The following is a 19,058-nucleotide window of genomic DNA, read 5'->3' on the forward strand; positions in this document are numbered from 1 at the left end:
GAGTACAACTAATATTTGAAGCAATGGATGCATCAAGTAAGGTCAAATAAGATTTCTAGAGATGAAATCCCAGAGAACATTTTTTTTTTTTTAAAGAAAAGAGAAAAAGTATAACCTAAAGGAGAGTTAGGGAGTGCATAAACCAAGTAGGATGGCTTAAAAGCAGTAAAGAAGAGTTAACACTATCAAGCCTCACAGGAGCAAATAGCAACCAATTTATAAAGAGCTGATATATGCTGTACGCCTTAAACTTATACAGTGATGTTTGTCAGTTACTTCTCAATAAAACTGGGGAGGGGGAAGACCTGATACAAGTGCAATTGCACCTGAAAATGGTCACTTCAGAGATCTCAGGGCAAACATGAAATAGAAATACCAGTTGTTTTAGTTTGTAATCTTTTTTAAATACATAACCATTTTAGGATATGAATGGGATTACTCTTTGATTTTTTCAGTTTATAAAAATGTTTTGAATTCCCCAACCATTAGGCAATCAGTGAGATTCTCAAGATAACTACAAATTATTTCAGGGGTCATCAGTTATTAACAAACACTGTAGAGAGAGATGTATTATACAACATATAATACTGAACCTTAAGGCTTCTTCTTAACCTTTCATTGTAAATACACCATGACTCAAGGACATTTAAAAGAATAATCATATGTATTATGGAAGTAGGAATGATGAAATTCAAGATGACAATGTATTTAAATAAAAACCTTGTTGAAATTCTATTTCTGTATTATCATGATGTATTTATCTGATAAACCTAAGCTAATGCTTGAACAAGAGTAGCATTAACATTTTTTTACCAAAATTCCACAAGTTAGACAAACTTGTTTAGTCCAAAAATGGAATCCCACCCTGCCAGCACTGTTACTTAGCTCAATAGTGTAAAATTCCATCCACTGGTGGTCTGATCTATACATTGCAAAGATCATTCACAACATCGCCAAATACACACACACACATATACATATTTATATATTTCATTGACAACAGACATTCTCAAAACCTAAAAGCGTAAAAAAAATTTAAAAACCAATGATGGTTAAAATAAGGGGTTCTGAACTGTGAACGCTTGGTTAAGCTTTATTGCACAGACTAACACTTGGGTTTCCTGGATTCGGTAATACTAAATTGCCTGTTGGGCTTAGTGGCTTCTTGCATCAGCTCCTGCAACTGTCCTATTTGTTCGTCACGAAAGTCATGAAGCTTCTCTTCTGGTAGGGCAGCTCCAAAACATGCTTTTTCAGTTGAATTTTGGCTGTTTTCATTAGCTTGTTGCCATAGCACTGCTGCATATGCCTAGTAAAAAGAGAGAAAAATGAAGGTTGTAGATATAAAATCAAAATAAGATCTGTATTGGAGGACTTGAATTCTAATTCCAAGTACCTGTTTTTCTCCATCACTGAGTCTTCTGCCTTTGATGAAAGATACAACAATACTATAGCTGTGTCTTTAATATTCAGTGATAATTTCAAGTATCTTATTTTTAGTATTTTAAGAGATTTAATAAACTCCGCTAAAAGTTCTTAACCTGGAGAGCTGCAAGGTTTGGGGGTGACTGAGGAGGTTGAGAATAGTCCATGGATGATGGGCTTCAGAAATGCATATAAGCCACCCAAATATCATGTGCAAAAGTGTATGTACACAAGCATGACACTGTTCTGGAGTGATAACTTTCATTAGATTTTCAAAGGGATAGCCATGGGTCTTAACAGGTGTTTAATTGGGTCTCAAAATGTATTAAGTTCATCCCCCCTCCCCCCCCCATCTTCAACTTTAAAACTAATTTATATCACACTAGAGGGGAAAAAAAAACTTTTCAAACCTTCAAGCCTTCAATATTTAACAACCGCTTTTGTCAGGAAAAAATTCTACATTTTTTTCTCATTCAGTCAGCATCTTCAGCCTAATATTCCAACCACCATTGTCTTACACAAGTGACGCTTTTTGGGAGCAGATTTTCACTCTAAAATCAATCTTTTCATCAGGTGGGAAATACGACTGTATTTCAGTTCATGAAGTTAAAGATTACAGGGTTAAGTGAGTGAATTCATTAACTCTAGATAATGTTGCTTCTCTATGTGGTTTAAGATCATCAGATTGCTTATAGCTGTCAGCATCACCAAAGAAACTGTAATTCCAGACATTCCTCTTTTGTTTGGTTTGGAAGTTGTAACTGGTTTGTATTTCATCAGCATACAGTACTGAAGTGGCTTTAAACATGGAAGAAAATACCACTCTTATCCTGAAATACCCACTTTTCAGCAATGCATACTTAATCCAAGCATGAAAATGGAAACAATTTTACCTAACCCCATGTTGAGATTTTTTAATTGAATTTATTGGGATGACTTTAGTTAATTATATAGGTTTCAGGCATACAATTCTACAATACATTATCTGTATATTATATTGTGTTTAGCACCCCAAGTCAAGTCTCCTTCTATCACCATACTGTTGTTGGTGTCCATGAGTTTTTTTTGTTTTGTTTTGTTTTTTTTGCTTAATCCATTCCCCCTTCTCACCCAATTTCCTCTGACAGCTGTCAGTCTGTTCTCTGTAACCATGACTCTGTCTCCACTTTGTTAGTTTATTTTGTTCATTAAATTACACATATACGTGAAATCATGTGATACTTGTCTTTCTCTGACTGGCTTATTTTACTTAGCATAATATTCTCTAAGTCCATCCATGCTGTTGCAAAAGATAAGATCTCCTTCTTTTTACAGCTGAGTAATATTCCATTGTGTAAATGTACCACAATTCTTTTATCGCCTCATCCACTGAGGGGCACTTGGGCTGCCCTGCTTCCAAATCTTGGCTACTGTAAACAATGCTGCAATGAACAAACACAGTGCTGCATATATTTTTCAAATTAGTGTTTGGGCTTCTCTGACTATATGCCAAACCTTTACTTAAAGAAAATATGATTTCCAATACATGTTTACAGAAATCATTTTCATATAATAACCAAAAACAAAAAAACCCATAAAACTGCACACATCTTAAACTTTATGAATCCCACTTCTAAATATATGCCACAGGGCCCAGCCAGTGTGGCTCAGTGGACTGAGTGGTCCCGGCTCAATCCCCAGTCGGGGGGCTTGTGGGAGGCAGCCAATCCATGTATCTCTCTCTCCCTTCCTCTCTCTCTAAAAAAACCAATACTAATAAATAAATGCCCCGGAGCACGGTTTCCCAACTTTGACATTATTAACAAACTGGACAATTTCAATACTTTGTAGGGAGTGGTGGGAGGCCATTCTTGCATTATAGGATGTTTGACAGCATCTCTGGTCTCTACCCACAAGATGTCAGTAGCACCCCTGCCCTCAGTCTTGAGAATCAAAAATGTCTCCAAACATTGTCAAATGATCCCTGTCAGGCAAAAATTGTCCCAGGTTGAAAACGACTGTCCTAAAACTTTCAAACATGTAAACAAATAGCATGCACAAGAATATTTATTGTGACATTGCTCATTAAAGCAAAAAATTGGAAGCTATCTAATTGTACTTCAGTAGAAGAAAGGATAATTATACTGAGGTTTATTCAGATACTTCTTTGTAATCCATTATAGTAGATGAATTAAATGTCTACGTATAAACATGAATGAATCTCCAAAGCAAACAGAATCCAAAAAGCAGGTTTTACAAAAGGAATTCTTTTGTAGAAATGGAAAAACCAGTACATACGTTCATATGGAAATTTGAGAGGCCCTAAATAGCCAGAACAAAGTTGGAGCATACACAGTTCCTAATTTCAAAACTTACCACAAAGCTACAGTAAGTTATTACAACAGTGTGGTACTGGCTCTAGGAGAGACAGCTACAGGTCAATGGATCAGAATTGAGAATCCAAAAACAAATCCTTACATATAGAGCAACTGATTTTCACTAAGGGTGTCAAGTCAACTTGATGGGGTAAAGATCAGCCTCCAACAGCAAGTGCTGGGAAATCTGAATCCCCACATGCAAAGAGTGAAGTTGGATCTCTAACTCCCACCACACACATAATTAACACTTAAATGGATGAAAAGATCTAAAGATAAGAGCTAAAACCATAAAAGAAGACAATAGTAAATCTTTAGGAATCTGGGTTTGGCAATTGATTCTTAGATATAAACCCCCAAAAATGAGCAACAAGAGAAAATCTAGATTAACAGTTTCTTCAAAATTTTAAACTTTTTTGTATCAGAGGACACTATTGAGAAAGGGAAAAGAAAAAAAACAAGACAGAATGGGGAAAAACATTTGCAAACTATGTGTCTGACGAGGGTTTTAATATCTAGAACATATAAAGAACCACAACTCAACAACAAAAAACAATTTAAAAATGGGCAAAAACAGTTAAGTAAACTTTTCTCCGAAGAAGATATGCAAACAGTCAACAAGCACAAGAAAAGACACTTAATGTCATTAGTTATTAAGGAAATTCAGATAAAAACCACAATGAGATAACCCTTCCTACCCACCAGGATGGCTGTAATAATAATAAAGACAATAAAAAGAAAAGAAGTGCTGAAAAGAATTAGAAGGGATTGAAACCCTTATCCATTGTTGGTGGGAATATAAAGTGGTATGTAGCCACTCTGCAATATAAGTTTGGCAATTCCTCAAAAAGTTAAAGAATTACCATATGATTGACCCACCAATTCCATCACAGGTATATACCCAAAATAAATGGAAGCAGAAAGTGAACACCCATGTTCATAACAGCACTATTCGCAATGGCCAATTATGTGGAAATCCAAGGGTCCATCAACAAGATATGGTACAGATATATACAATGGAATATTGTTCACCCTTAAAAAGGAATGAAGGTCTGACACATTCTACAGTGTGGATGAACCTGGAACACATTATGCTAAGGGAAATAAACCAGACACAAAAGAACGAATAGTATAGGATTCTACTTATATGAAATGTGTAGAATAGGCAAATTTAGAGAGACCAAAAGTACAATGGAGATTTCCAGGGGCTAGGGAAATGAGGGTTTATTTCTTAGTGAGCACGAAGTTTGTTTGGTAAGAAAGAGTTTGGGGTATAAATTCTGGACAAAATATAATCGAACAGCAACCCCAAAGCACTGGAGAACAACCAAAGTCAAACCAAAGCAGAAAGGAGCCGACTCTTAAGGGAATGGCAGAGACCCTGGGTTAGATTCCTATTTTTATCGTTTTTTTGTCTGAGGGAAGATCTCAGTTGGTGGTGAGCGGTGACTGGGGAATCAGAGGACAGTGTGGGACAACCACAGTGGCTGGAAAGTGAGGGGGGGAAAAAGAGCTACAGAAGGGGAACCCCAAATGGTGCAAATAAACTCTGCCAAAATCTCTGGCTCACCACTTTAGCTGAACAAGGCCAGATTTAGGCAGCCCAGCTAAGGTAGAAAGAACTGAATAGATGTTTCAGCTGCTTCATGTCAAAGGAGACAGAGAGTTTGGAATCTAAGTTATGTCAAACTAACAGCTTGAGAAAGACACAATAAAATCACTATATTTTGAGAAAACATAGTGGGATACTGATGTCTCTACAATGTATCTATCATTCAGTGTCTAGGGGCAAAAAATTCCAAAATTACTATCAACATGAAGAAACAGTAAATGTGACCCATAATCAAGAGAAAAGGCAATGCATTAGAATTAGCAAAAACAGGGATTTTAAAGCAGCTATTATACTCATCCAATTTTATTTTATTTTTATTTTTTTAATTATTTTTGTTATAGATGTTTCTCCTTTTTTATCCCATTGACACCCTCCTCCCCACCCCCCCACCCCGTCCCCAGTTTTGCTGTCCGTGTCCATTGGTTATGTGTACATGCATATAAGTTCTGTGGTTTATCTCTTCCTTCCCCTCACCACCGCCTCTTCTGAGGGTTGTCAGTCTGTACCCTACTTCCATGTTTCTGGGTCTACCCTATTCCTCACACTGTTATGTTCATTATATTCTACTAATAAGTGAGATCATGTGGTATTTGTCTTTTTCTGCTTGGCTTGTTTCACTTAGGATAATACTTTCCAGTTCCCTCCATGTTGTCTCAAAGGATAAGAGATCATTCTTTCTTACAGCTGCATAGTACTCCATTGTGTATATGTACCACATTTTTTTCATCCATTCATCTACTGATGGGCATTTGGGCTGTTTCCAGATCTTAGCTATTGTAAATAGTGCTGTAAAGCAGCTATTATAAATATAGTCATAATGAATGCATTGATGAGAAATCTCACCACAGAAGAAGAAACTAAGAACCAAATGAAAGCACTAGAACTCTAAAATGCAATATCTGGAATTTTTTAAAAACTATGAATAGACTTAACAGCATATTAGAGTTGAAAAGAAGAAAGACTCAAAGAACTTGAAATTATATCCATAGAAATTATCTAATCTGAAAGAGAAAATCTATTTTAAAATGAATTTAAAATCAATGATCTGAGGTACAATGTCAAAATATCTATCATATGTTTAAATAGAATCCCAGAAGAAGAGAATGAGGCAGAAAAAAATATCTGAAAAATAAATGTATAGGTTCAAAAAGCTTAACAGGCACCAGGCAAGATAAATACAAAACGAAGCCATGCCAGGGCATAGCAGGGTAAAATTATTTTAAAAGGCCAATAAAGCTAAAATCTTAAGAGAAATGTATAAACAATATGACCTGCTGCATAGATTTAAAAATATAAAATAACATTATTTACAGATACATACATATGTGCTAAATATAGGGTATTTCCCCAAAAATGTATACACCACTTTGAATAATTATAAAGCCAGTGTTTATTAAAGTACATTTCATTTTTAAAATGTAATAGAATCTACAGACACCCTGTACACATTTTTGGGGGACATCTTTATATAAAAGCAAACATGGAAACAACACACACCAATGTCAGGATACTAATTGCCTCTGATGAAAAGGAAGAGGGAAAAGACTAGGGTAAAGTTTTGGCTGTATTATCAATATTTTACTTACTTTTTAAAAGACTGATCTAAAGCAAATACCATAAAATTTCGATATTTATTCAATCTGGGTGGTGTATCCATAAGTTTATTTTACATCATTTTCTTTTGTCCTGTATTTTGAATTTTTTTTTTTTTTTTTATCCTCACCCGAGGACATTTTCCCATTTTTTTGTTCAGGTAGAGTGGGAGGGAGAGAGAGGAACAGAGAGAGAGAGAGAGAAACATCGATGTGAAAGGAACACATCGAGTGGCTGCCACCCACACAACCGACCAGGGCCGGGGACAAACTGCAACCGAGGTACGCGCCCTTAGCGGCAACCGAACCCGGGTCTCTCAGGACCGCAGGTCGACGCTCTAACCGCTGAGCCAAACTGGCCAGGGCTGTATTTTGAAATTTTTCCTAATTTTACACTGATAGAATTTCAAAATATTTCATTGGGGTATAATTTAAAATAATTAAGGTAACAATCTAATGCTTATCTTAAACTTCTGTTTCTGGAGGAAACCAGAAATACATTTCTCATAGAAGTGTGAGGAGGCTCCAGTTCAAGATGGCAATGCAGGAGGCTACTGAACTCCCCTCTTCCCACAGACACATTGAATCTACAGCTACAGTGGAAACAATTCCCTCTTAAAGAAATCCAGAAACTAGCTGAGCAGCTCCTACCTATTGAGCAAATAAGAAAAAACCCACATCAAAACAGGTAAGAGAGGCTGAGATACAATCCTGCCATAAACCCAATGCAGCAACCAACACACAACCAGGAAGGAACTCACAACTTCCAGCTTCTGCCAGAGGAACAAAGGCTTTGGACCTCCCAACTATTAAAACTTCCACCTGAGAGAGAGGGTCCCAAAACATCTAGCTCTGTAAGCTAACTGGGCTTGCATGCAGGAGACCCACAGGGTATAATGAACTAAGAAACACTTCTTTTTTTTTTTTCTTCAATCCTGTTTTTATTTATTTATTTTTGTTACAGATATTTTACCTTTTTTACTCCATTGGCACCCGCCTCCCCACCCCCACCCCGCCCCGTACCTGGCTTAGTTGTCCAAGTCCATTGATCATGCATACATGCATATAAGTTCTGTGGTTTATCTCGTCCCACCCTCCCCACCCCCTCTTCCGAGGGATGTCAGTCTGTGCCCTACTTCCATGTTTCTGGGTCTACTGTATTCCTCAGACTGTTATGTTCATTATATTCCGTATATAAGTGAGATCATGTGGTATTTGTCTTTTTCTGCTTGGCTTATTTCACGTAGGATAATACTTTCCAGTTCCCTCCATGTCGTCTCAAAGGATAAGAGATGCTGAAAAAGCATTCGACAAAATCCAGCATCCATTTCTGATAAAAACGCTCAGCAGTGTGGGAATAGAGGGAACATATCTCGACATAATAAAGGCCATATATGACAGACCTACAGCCAACATCATACTCAATGGACAGAAACTAAAAACATTTCCATTAAGAACAGGAACAAGACAGGGATGTCCACTTTCGCCACTCTTATTTAATATTGTACTGGAAGTCTTAGCAACAGCAATCAGACAGGAAGAAAAAATAAAAGGGATCCAAATTGGAAAGGAGGAAGTGAAACTGTCATTATTTGCAGATGACATGATATTATACATAGAAAACCCTAAAGACTCCATCAAAAATCTACTAGACTTAATAAACGAATTTGGCAAAGTAGCAGGATACAAAATTAACGTCAAGAAATCGATGGCATTCTTGTACACCAATGATGAACTCACAGAAAGAGAAACTGAAAAAACAATCCCATTTACCATCGCGCCAAAAAAATTACGATACCTAGGAATAAACTTGACCAAAGAAGTAAAGGACCTATTTGCAGAAAACTACAGGACATTGAAAAAAGAAATAGAGGAAAATATAAAAAAGTGGAAGCACATACCCTGTTCATGGATTGGAAGAATTAACATCATTAAAATGTCCATACTACCCAAAGCAATCTATAGATTCAATGCAATCCCCATCAAAATACCAATGACATATTTCATAGAACTAGAACAAATACTTCAAAAGTTCATATGGAACCAAAAAAGACCCCGAATAGCCACAGCAATCTTGAAAAAGAAGAACAAAGTAGGTGGGGTCACAATACCAGATATCAGGTTATACTACAAAGCGACTATAACCAAAACAGCCTGGTACTGGCACAAGAACAGGCATACAGACCAGTGGAACAGAACTGAAAACCCAGAAATGGACCCAAAGCAATACGCTCAATTAATATTTGACAAAGGTGGCAAGAGCATACAGTGGAGTAAAGACAGCCTCTTTAATAAATGGTGTTGGGAAAATTGGACAGCTACATGCAAAAAAATGAAACTAGATCATCAACTTACACCACACACAAAAATAAACTCAAAATGGATAAAAGACTTAAATGTGACGCGTGAATCCATAAAAATTCTAGAAGAAAATGTAGGCAACAAAATTTCGGACATCATACGGAGCAGAATTTTCACTGATACATCACCTAAGGCAACAGAAACAAAGGAAAAAATGAACACATGGGACTACATCAAACTAAAAAGCTTCTGCACAGCAAAAGAAACAACCATCAAAATGGAAAGGGAACCCACTGGATGGGAGACGATAATTGCCAATGATACATCAGATAAGGGGTTAATTTCCAAAATATATAGAGTGCTCATACAACTCAATGAAAGGAAGACAAAGAACCCAATTAAAAAATGGGCAGAGGAGCTGAATAGACACCTCTCCAAACAGGACATACAAATGGCCAAGAGACATATGAAGAAATGCTCAACATCACTAATCATCAGAGAGATGCAAATTAAAACAACAATGAAGTATCACCTCACACCTGTCAGAATGGCCGCCATCAACAAATCATCAAACAACAAGTGTTGGCAAGGGTGTGGAGAAAAGGGGACTCTAATACACTGCTGGTGGGAATGCAGACTGGTGCAGCCGCTGTGGAAAACAATATGGTGTTACCTAAAAAAATTAAAAATTGAACTTCCATTTGACCCAGTGATCCCACTTCTAGGAATATACCCTAAGAAGCCTGAAACACCAATCAGGAAGAATATATGTACCCCTGTGTTCATAGCAGCACTATTTACAATAGCTAAGATCTGGAAACAGCCCAAGTGTCCATCAGTAGACGAATGGATAAAAAAGCTGTGGTACATATACACAATGGAGTACTATGCAGCGGTAAGAAAGAAAGAAACACTTCTTAACAGGCTCCTACAGATTCACTGTGGCTCTTCTCCCACCTGGAGACAGCAGACTGAGACACTGCTTAATTCCATGAAAGAGACTCATTTGCAGATCTTAAAGCTGTGGCTTGAGGGCAGGCTTCTAAGTTAACACTCAGCCAGGGGCTGGCAGCGCTCTCCAGAGATGGGGAGACCTGAGCACTCTCTCACTGCCCCCGTGTAAGGCACATGTACACCTGTCGGACGCCCTGCACCTGGCGGCTGCTGCCAACAGGACACACCCTCTGGTAACCTGGCTCTCATAGACGGAAGTCTTGTGTTCACAAGTTCAAAAAGAAATAGTTCTTAACAGGCTCTCACCCCAGGACTTAATACAGAGGGAGGAGACAGACATGCTACAGTGGTATTAAAGTTTAAATCAATTCCAAGAAGAAAACTGAAAAATTCACAAATATGTGGACAGTAAACAACATACAACTGAATAACCCATGGGTCAAAGGACAAATCAAAAGATAAACTTAAAAAATATATATTGAGACAAATGGAAATACAACACACCAAAACATACGCAGCAGAATCAGTTCTAAGAGAGAAGTTCATAGCAATAAACAACTACATTAGTAAGAAACATCTCAAATAAAAATACCTAACTTGATATCTGAATGAACTATTAAAAAAAAAAGAACAATGTTAGTAGAAGGAAAGAAATAACAAAGATCAGAGGGGAAATAAATGTAATACGGACAGTCGCCAACTTACAATTTTTCGACTTTACCATAGTATGAAAGCAATATGCATTCAGTAGAAACCGTACTTCAAATTTTGAATTTTTCCTGGGCTAATAATACTGTCATGATGCTGAGGAGCAACAACAGCAAGCCACAGTTCCCTGTCGGTCACCCGATCACAAGAGTAAACAACCAATACTCTACAGTATGCCTGTTGCCAGTGTTTTTTGGATACTGCATTTTGTGTTTTCTCATCCCATCATGTCTACTGCACAAAACACCCATCTGTGTCTCCTGCTTCTGATGAGAAGGAGAAGGCAATTACTCTCAAGTTTCACCTCAAGAGTAATTGCCCAGCATGAGGCAGCAAGTCATAATTACATAACTTATAGGAGATATGAACACTTTATTCTAAAATAGACTGTTAGACTATTTCGCCCATCTGCAGGCGAATGTAAGTGTCCTGAGCATATTTAGGTTAGGCTACACTATGATGTTCAGTAGAATAGCTGGACTGGATTCATTTTCCACAACAATATTTCCAACCTACAGTGGGTTTACTGGGTCAAGGAACATTTGTGTGTTAAATCTCACTATGGGAATACAATCAACAAAACCCAGACTATGAACAACTACAGAAAAAACTTCAGTCTTAGAGCCAATAAAGAAAAAAATAACCACTTTACAGTGCAGAAACCCAGAAGAGACCACCTTAACCAAATGATGAAGGTTACATCACTAGAAGTAAGTGATATTGACAGCATACTTATGCACTCAGAATGGTACATCACCTCTGTAATGTTCTTCCCCAAAATGCCCAACCTCGATAAAGGGACACTACAAGATCACTGAGCAGTAGTCTTCAAAAGATTTAATGTCACAAAAATAAGAAAAGACTAATGAACTGTCACAAACCAGAGGAAACTACGGAAACCTGACAATCCCATGAAATGTTGGAATACTGAATCAGGCCCTAGAACAGATAAAAGAACATTAGTGTAAAAAAGGTAAAGTTGAATATACTAAAGTTGTTAATATTATTGTGCCAATGTTAATGTCTTAGGTCTGATGATTGTACTATAATTATATAACATGTTAATATGTAGGGAAGCTGGACTATTTTTGCAATTCTTCTATAAGTCTGAAATTAATTCATAGTAAAAAGATTTAACAGGCAACTACTTATAATTGTATCAATTTATTTGAATTCTTACTCAAACAAAAATGCTTGTAAAAAGATAATCAGATTTCGGACATCATATGCAGCAGAATTTTCACTGATACAATGCCTAAGGCAAGAGAAACAAAGAAAAAAATGAACACATGGGACTACATCAAACTCAAAAGCTTCTGCACAGTAAAAGAAACAACCATCAAAATGGAAAGGGAACCCACTGGATGGGAGACGATAATTGCCAATGATACATCAGATAAGGGGTTAATTTCCAAAATATATAGAGTGCTCATACAACTCAATGAAAGGAAGACAAAGACAAAGAACCCAATTAAAAAATGGGCAGAGGACCTAAAGAGACACCTCTCCAAATAGGACATACAAATGGCTAAGAGACATATGAAGAAATGCTCAGCATCACTAATCATCAGAGAGATGCAAATTAAAACAACAATGAGGTATCACCTCACACCTGTCAGAATGGCCGCCATCAACAAATCATCAAACAACAAGTGTTGGCGAGGGTGTGGAGAAAAGGGGACTCTAATACACTGCTGGTGGGAATGCAGACTGGTGCAACCAGTATGGAAAACAATATGGTGTTACCTAAAAAAATTAAAAATTGAACTTCCATTTGACCCAGTGATCCCACTTCTAGGAATATACCCTAAGAAGCCTGAAACACCAATCAGAAAGAATATATGTACCCCCATGTTTGTAGCAGCACTATTTGCAATAGCTAAGATCTGGAAACAGCCCAAGTGTCCATCAGTAGACGAATGGATAAAAAATCTGTGGTATATATACACAATGGAGTACTATGCAGCTGTAAGAAAGAAAGATCTCTTATCCTTTGAGATGACATGGAGGGACCTGGAGGGTATTATGCTAAATGAAACAAGCCAAGCAGAGAAAGACAAATATCACATGCTCTCACTTATTTGTGGAATATGATGAACTAAACAGAGGAACAAAATAGACCCAGAGACATAGAAGTGGGATACAGACTGACAAACCTTAGAGGGGGGAGGGGAGAAATGAGCCACAGAACTGTTATGCATGTATGCATAACCAATGGACATGGACAACAAAGCTGGGGACGGGGTTGGGGGGGGGGAATGGGGAGTTGGATGTCAATGAGGGGGAAAGGAGAAACATCTGTAGCAAAAATAAATTAATAAAAATAATTTAAAAAATAAATTAAAAGAGAATCAGGAAATCTTAAACACTGATTGGATTTTTAATGATATTAAGAATTACTGTAAGAGTCTTTTTGAATAAAATTATATACTTGTGATTTCCTTTTAAATAATTTGAAGGTGAGGGGGGATGCAGCTGGAGGTATAGATAAAACAAGATTGGCTGAGTTGATAAATGTTGAAGCCAAGTGATGGGTATATGATAGTTCATTATATTCTCTTTACATTTGTATGTTTGAAATTTTTTCCAGTAACTAAAATACACACACACACACACACACACAACATGTAATTTTAAAATAAACAGAATTAACTATGTATAACTAAATGTATTTCAGTCATGGATTTGAATTTAATTTATCTACAAAGCTTTCCAGGCACTGAAAAGCTACCTTTTGCCAAGTCTATCCACAAACTTGTAAGTCTAGCGTGTTCTCTCATATTGTTTTAACTTCTCAAACAAAAATAAGAGTTCTCAATTCTTTTTGTTTCAGTGAGTGAGGGATTTCAAGTGTCTTCAAGGCTAAATTTAATTTTTGTGAGTGAGCAAAGAAAAAGCAAACAAATTTTATTCAGATTCAAATATCATCTGTTCTTTTGCCATCTCAACTTCCATAATATCCTTGAGAATTTTTTCTTATATATTCATCAGGATTCAAAGAAGAAAATTTGTTAGCTTTAAGGGTATCTTTTCTCAATTCTGAGATCTTCATTTCCATTAAGGTCATAATGATTACATGGGTAACGAAGTTTTGTCCCTTTTAGTTCTTGCTGTTCATCTTCTTTGATCCTGATTCTCTCCTGCTGCCAACTAACTATTTCTTTAAGTGTCTCCATCTTTTCTAGTAAGTGTTCATTTGAGAACATAAGGTTCTTTAATGAAAAAAGCCTACATTTACCAGTGGTTTTCTTCTTTCTGTTTCTGGAAATATTTCTTAAATACCTTAATTATAACTTTTAAAGCCATACACATTTTATTTTTATTTTTTGTTAATCCTGATCCGAGGATATTTTTCCATTGACTTTTTTAGATGTAGTGGGAGGCAGGAAGGGCAGGGGGGGGGGGGAGAGAGAGACATCGATATGAGAGAGACACATCCATTGGTTTCCTCCTGCACAATCCCAATTGGGGCGGGAGATCAAACCTGCAACCCAGGTACATGTCCTTGACTGGGAATCAAACCCATGACCCTTTGGTCCTCACTCATACCACTGAGCCAAACTGGCCAGGGCAAAGCCATACACATTTTAAAAGTCTAAGTAAAACACACCAAAATAATTTTCAAATAGGTTTCAAGGTTTCCTCACCCAAAGAATACAATTTGGAATTGATACTTTGTGAACTGAAAAAATTCATTTCATGTGCTATTAAGTATGCATTGATAAAGTGAATCATTGGATTTATGCTACCTGCCTCACAGGCTAGCATCAAAGTGGAATAAAATTCCTTATACAGATGTCATACAAAAATTGAGACTGAATATTTCTTATGAACAAATATGGGCCACAATTTTTTAACATGGCAATAAGGAGCAGAGTTGCCAAGAAGTGAAGAGAATGGGATGGTAATAGAGTCATAGAAAGCCAAGAATCAAGAAAACAGATGTATGAATTTTAGAGAGTTAAGACTATAAATGTGAGTAACAGGAATATCAGGGCAGAAAAGCTACTGGACCCAATACATGTATACATAGAAGGAAGGAAAGGATTGTTCAAATTAACTACGGTACACTACAGTATAGATTAGTATGTAACAGTTAAAAAGAAGAGAGTCAAACATGGACTGATGTAAAAAGTTTCCCAAGATAAGTAAAAAAAAGCAACTCGCAGAACAATATACAAATACAATGCTATTTGTATATGTTTTAAAAATATGCACAAATGTATCCATGTAATAGAATGTTTACATAATTATACATATATATAACTAGAAAAGTTAAAAGGATGCCCATAAAATTTGGGGAACAGTCATTAACATTTTGTTCTGCACATCTATACTGTTTTGATCTCATTGTAAATATTTAAATAATTAATATTTAAGTAATTAAATGGGAGAAAAAGAAAGCAAGGAGGAAAAAAATTAGAAGAAATTTTGGAATGGAGTAAAGCTATAAGTCTGGTTTTTCATGATATGTCCTACTAGAAAGACCAAATTAATTTGCCTATTGTAATTAATTTGGCTATAAAGATTAACAGAAGAAAATGCAAATTCTCATTACTTTGTTTAATCACATACCTACTATTTGCCCTTCTTTTTTCTTTAAAACAAAATTGCAACTAAATACCCAAAAGTACAGTTAGAAATATTTTTGATTCTTTAAGAAATGATGATATATGAAAATCCAAACTGTCAAACTCTGTAAATACAAAGACGACTGCTTTAGAAAAGGATATTCATATTTAAAAAAGCATTTATCATAGGCTACTAAATGGTTTAAGAAGCCTCCTTCTTTTGAACTATATAAATCACATGATAAATCCCCTTCCAAGAGAGGCATCTATGGTGCTGCTATGCCCATACTTTCCTGGAAAACTAAAATGACAGTAATTTTTCAGTTTGGGTTAATTAAATTATTTGTACTCCTTCAACATAAATTCCCAAAGAGAAGGATAACTATTAGATCTAGAAGAAAAAAAGTTACCTTTCTCCCACAATTATTCAATTATTGTAAGATTTTATTAGAAACATTGAACCAACAAACTTAAGTTCAGAGCATTTAGTAAAGCTTTCCCTGGAGAACTGATTAAAAATGCCATGCCTCTCAAGGAACAAAAACATCCCCCTCCATAAAACCTGAAAGCTACCTAAATTCCAAAAACTAAATTCAAAGGCACCTTAGGGATTTGAAGTACAGCTGCTCAAGTCATTAATACAAAATATTTTATATTACAGAAAGGAGAAACCTATGTTGGCAATGGTAATAAATCTGATTTCTTTGCTCTCTCTGACCAAGTTTTATGATTTTCAAGTCACTGGTGATAGAATTTCCATTTTTATATCATCAAAGGATAACCTATGTTACTTCTTAGCTCCAAATACTTCAATGCATCACACTGATTCACAGAAAACAAACAAGAATACAAAGTAGCACTAGTGTCACCAATAAGTGTATTTCTTATGAAGCAGGGCCTCACGGGAATCCAGTTCTCCAGGGAAGTAAACCACACTCAGGACGCGCGTGTGACTCCAGGGATGAGCAAAAGTGTTAGTTGCTATTTACAGCAAAGCAAGGCAAAAAAAAAAAAAGGTGGGGGGAGGGGGGGTCATGTACTAAAAACAGAACATGGAAGATTCTTAGTATTCTTAGTTAGGGAAGTAGTAAGGAAATGAAGACACAATTTGGTTCACAAATGCTCTTTACATTTATTTACTATAAATTCTGTATGTCCTTGACATTAAACACATACAAATCAAATGTCATGATGGCAGAAATGAGAAGTCAGTGCAAATAAAAAACACATTCTTATTTATGAAATCCATCCAAAGATTCCTAGAAGCTTAATAATAATAGCATTGTACTTAAAATAAATAACAGTATGTAACTTATTTTACTTGAAGGCACTCTTCCCCACCTAAAAATATATTCATAAATGTAATTTCAAAATATATTGTCCTGATCCTCTCAAAAACTACAGAGCTAGCCCTGGCCAGTTTGGCTCAGCGGTTAGAGGACTGGCCCTCGAACCAAAGAATCATGGTTTGATCCCCAGTCAAGGGCACATACCTCAGCTGCGGGTTCGATCTCTGGCCCCAGTCAGGGTCATGCATGAGGCAACCAATCAATGTCTGTCTGTCTGCCTGTCTGTCTCTCTCTCTCCCACTCTATCTAAAAAAATAAAATAAAATAAAAATCAATGAAAAAATATCCTCAGGTAAAAGAAAAAAAGATGGAGGTAAATGGACTATATGTACAAAAGAGTAACTTTAATTTATTCTTTTGTGATATAATTTGCCTCAATAAGTTTTACAATACTTCATTATGTTACAGACATAGAATCAAACCTATCGTACTAGGATGCATTAACACAGGGTACTGAAAAATAATAAACTGTGTATTCAAGCATTCTAATTAACTGGGCATCTTTATTAAACCTACCAAATATGTATAGTAAAGGCTTGTTGTGAGAATTAAACTGTAAGCAGTTAATATTTTTTAAAGGTCCTGGTACACAGGCTGTACAATACTGCAGAATTCTCTCGGTGGTTATGCGTCTTGGTGCGTACTCACCACAATGTTCTTCTCATAGCAGGCTCATCCCTGAGATCACAGTTTAAATCTCTCTTGCTTAGAAAGGCCTTCTTGACTCACCTACATAGCTCTGTTACTCTTTCTCAGTACCCTAAATCTCCTGCTTGCTACTTGTCCTAATCTGGTATTATTTTATATCCCCTACTAGAATAAAAAGCTCATGAAAAACATGGACACACCTAACATTTTCAGTACTGAATTTCCTTCATCTAACATGGTGCCTGCTCAAAGAAAATGCTCAGTAATGTTCATCTTAATGAAGAATAAACGGATGTTGTCCGAACAACTCCAAAAAAACCACTCTCTCAGGGTATTACTATAGACACAATATCAAATGCCTAATCTTCAAATACACCTGCTTTCTAATCTAGTTTTTTTAAGGATTTATAATTTAAAATTTTGATATTTTCACCTTATAAAAACAGCCATATACTCCCTTCAATGTCTTATTTTGTACTGATGACATTTTCATAGGGTATGTTCTCTGCTCAGTGGTTGTCAAGCTCTTTGGTCTCAGAACTCCTTTATACTTAGGAAAAAACAAACAATGTTTTTGTTTATATGGGTTATATCTACCAACATTCACCATATTAGAAATTAAACAGATTTTTTAAATTATTAATTCATTAAAAATAATATATGGATTACTATGACCTCATAAACTTGATAAAACTCATAAAGGAAAAGCACATCTTTATGAAAAATAACTTTGTTTTAAAAAATAAAAAGCCTCTTAGAAGAGTGGCCTTGAAGGGAAGTAAAAGAAAAAACACACGAATAGGACTTCATCAAACTAAAAAGCTTATACACAGCAAAAGAAACCAATAAAACAAAAAGACAATCAACTGAATGAGAGATTTGCAAATGATACCTGACAAGGGGCTAATATCCAACATATTTAAAGAGTTCATACAACTCAACGACAACAATCTAAAAAATGGGCAGAAAACTGAACACTTTTTCTAAAAAGACATACAGATGGCCAACAGATACAAGAAAAGATGCTCAAGTTCACAAGCTATAAAGGAAATGCAAAATCACAGTGAGATACCACCTCACATTTGTGAGAATGGTTATTATCAGTAAGACAAGAAATAACAGGTGTCGGAGAGAATGTGAAGAAAAAGGAACCTTTGTATGTTGCTGGTGAAAATGTAAATCAATGCAGGCTCTATGAAAAACAGTATGGAGTCTCCTCAAAAAATTAAGAATAGATCTACCATATAACCAAGCAATCCCTCTTCTGGGTATCTACCTGAAAAAATTTAAAATGCTGATTCATAAAGATATGTACCACTATGTTCACTGCATCATTAGCCAAGATACGAAAATAACTTAAGTGTCCTTCAACAGATGACTTGATAAAGATTTGGTACATATATGCAATGGAATACTAAGCCATAAAAAATGATAAAATATTGCCATTTGCAACAACATGGATGGATATTGATAGTATCATGTTAAGTAAAATAAATCAAAGGACAAGAACCATATGATTTGACTCATATATGATATGGGATATA

The 19,058-nt window shown here is 36.0% G+C and overlaps 1 protein-coding gene across 1 annotated transcript in view; it reads right to left on the reverse strand.

Annotated features, from left to right (window-relative positions):
* Nucleotides 1-750: 750 nt before the first annotated feature.
* The window catches only part of SDHAF3 (succinate dehydrogenase complex assembly factor 3), a 57,707-nt gene continuing 39,399 nt past the window's right edge, over nt 751-19,058 (reverse strand). Inside the window, exon 2 of the mRNA XM_036247076.1 lies at nt 751-1,309. Within this exon, the coding sequence (XP_036102969.1) occupies nt 1,106-1,309 (204 nt within the window). The 3' untranslated portion in view covers nt 751-1,105. The remainder of the gene's footprint in view (nt 1,310-19,058) is intronic.

The sequence above is a fragment of the Molossus molossus genome, unplaced genomic scaffold (assembly GCF_014108415.1).
Source record: "Molossus molossus isolate mMolMol1 unplaced genomic scaffold, mMolMol1.p scaffold_m16_p_7, whole genome shotgun sequence".
In the NCBI taxonomy this organism is placed as follows: Eukaryota; Metazoa; Chordata; class Mammalia; order Chiroptera; family Molossidae; genus Molossus; species Molossus molossus.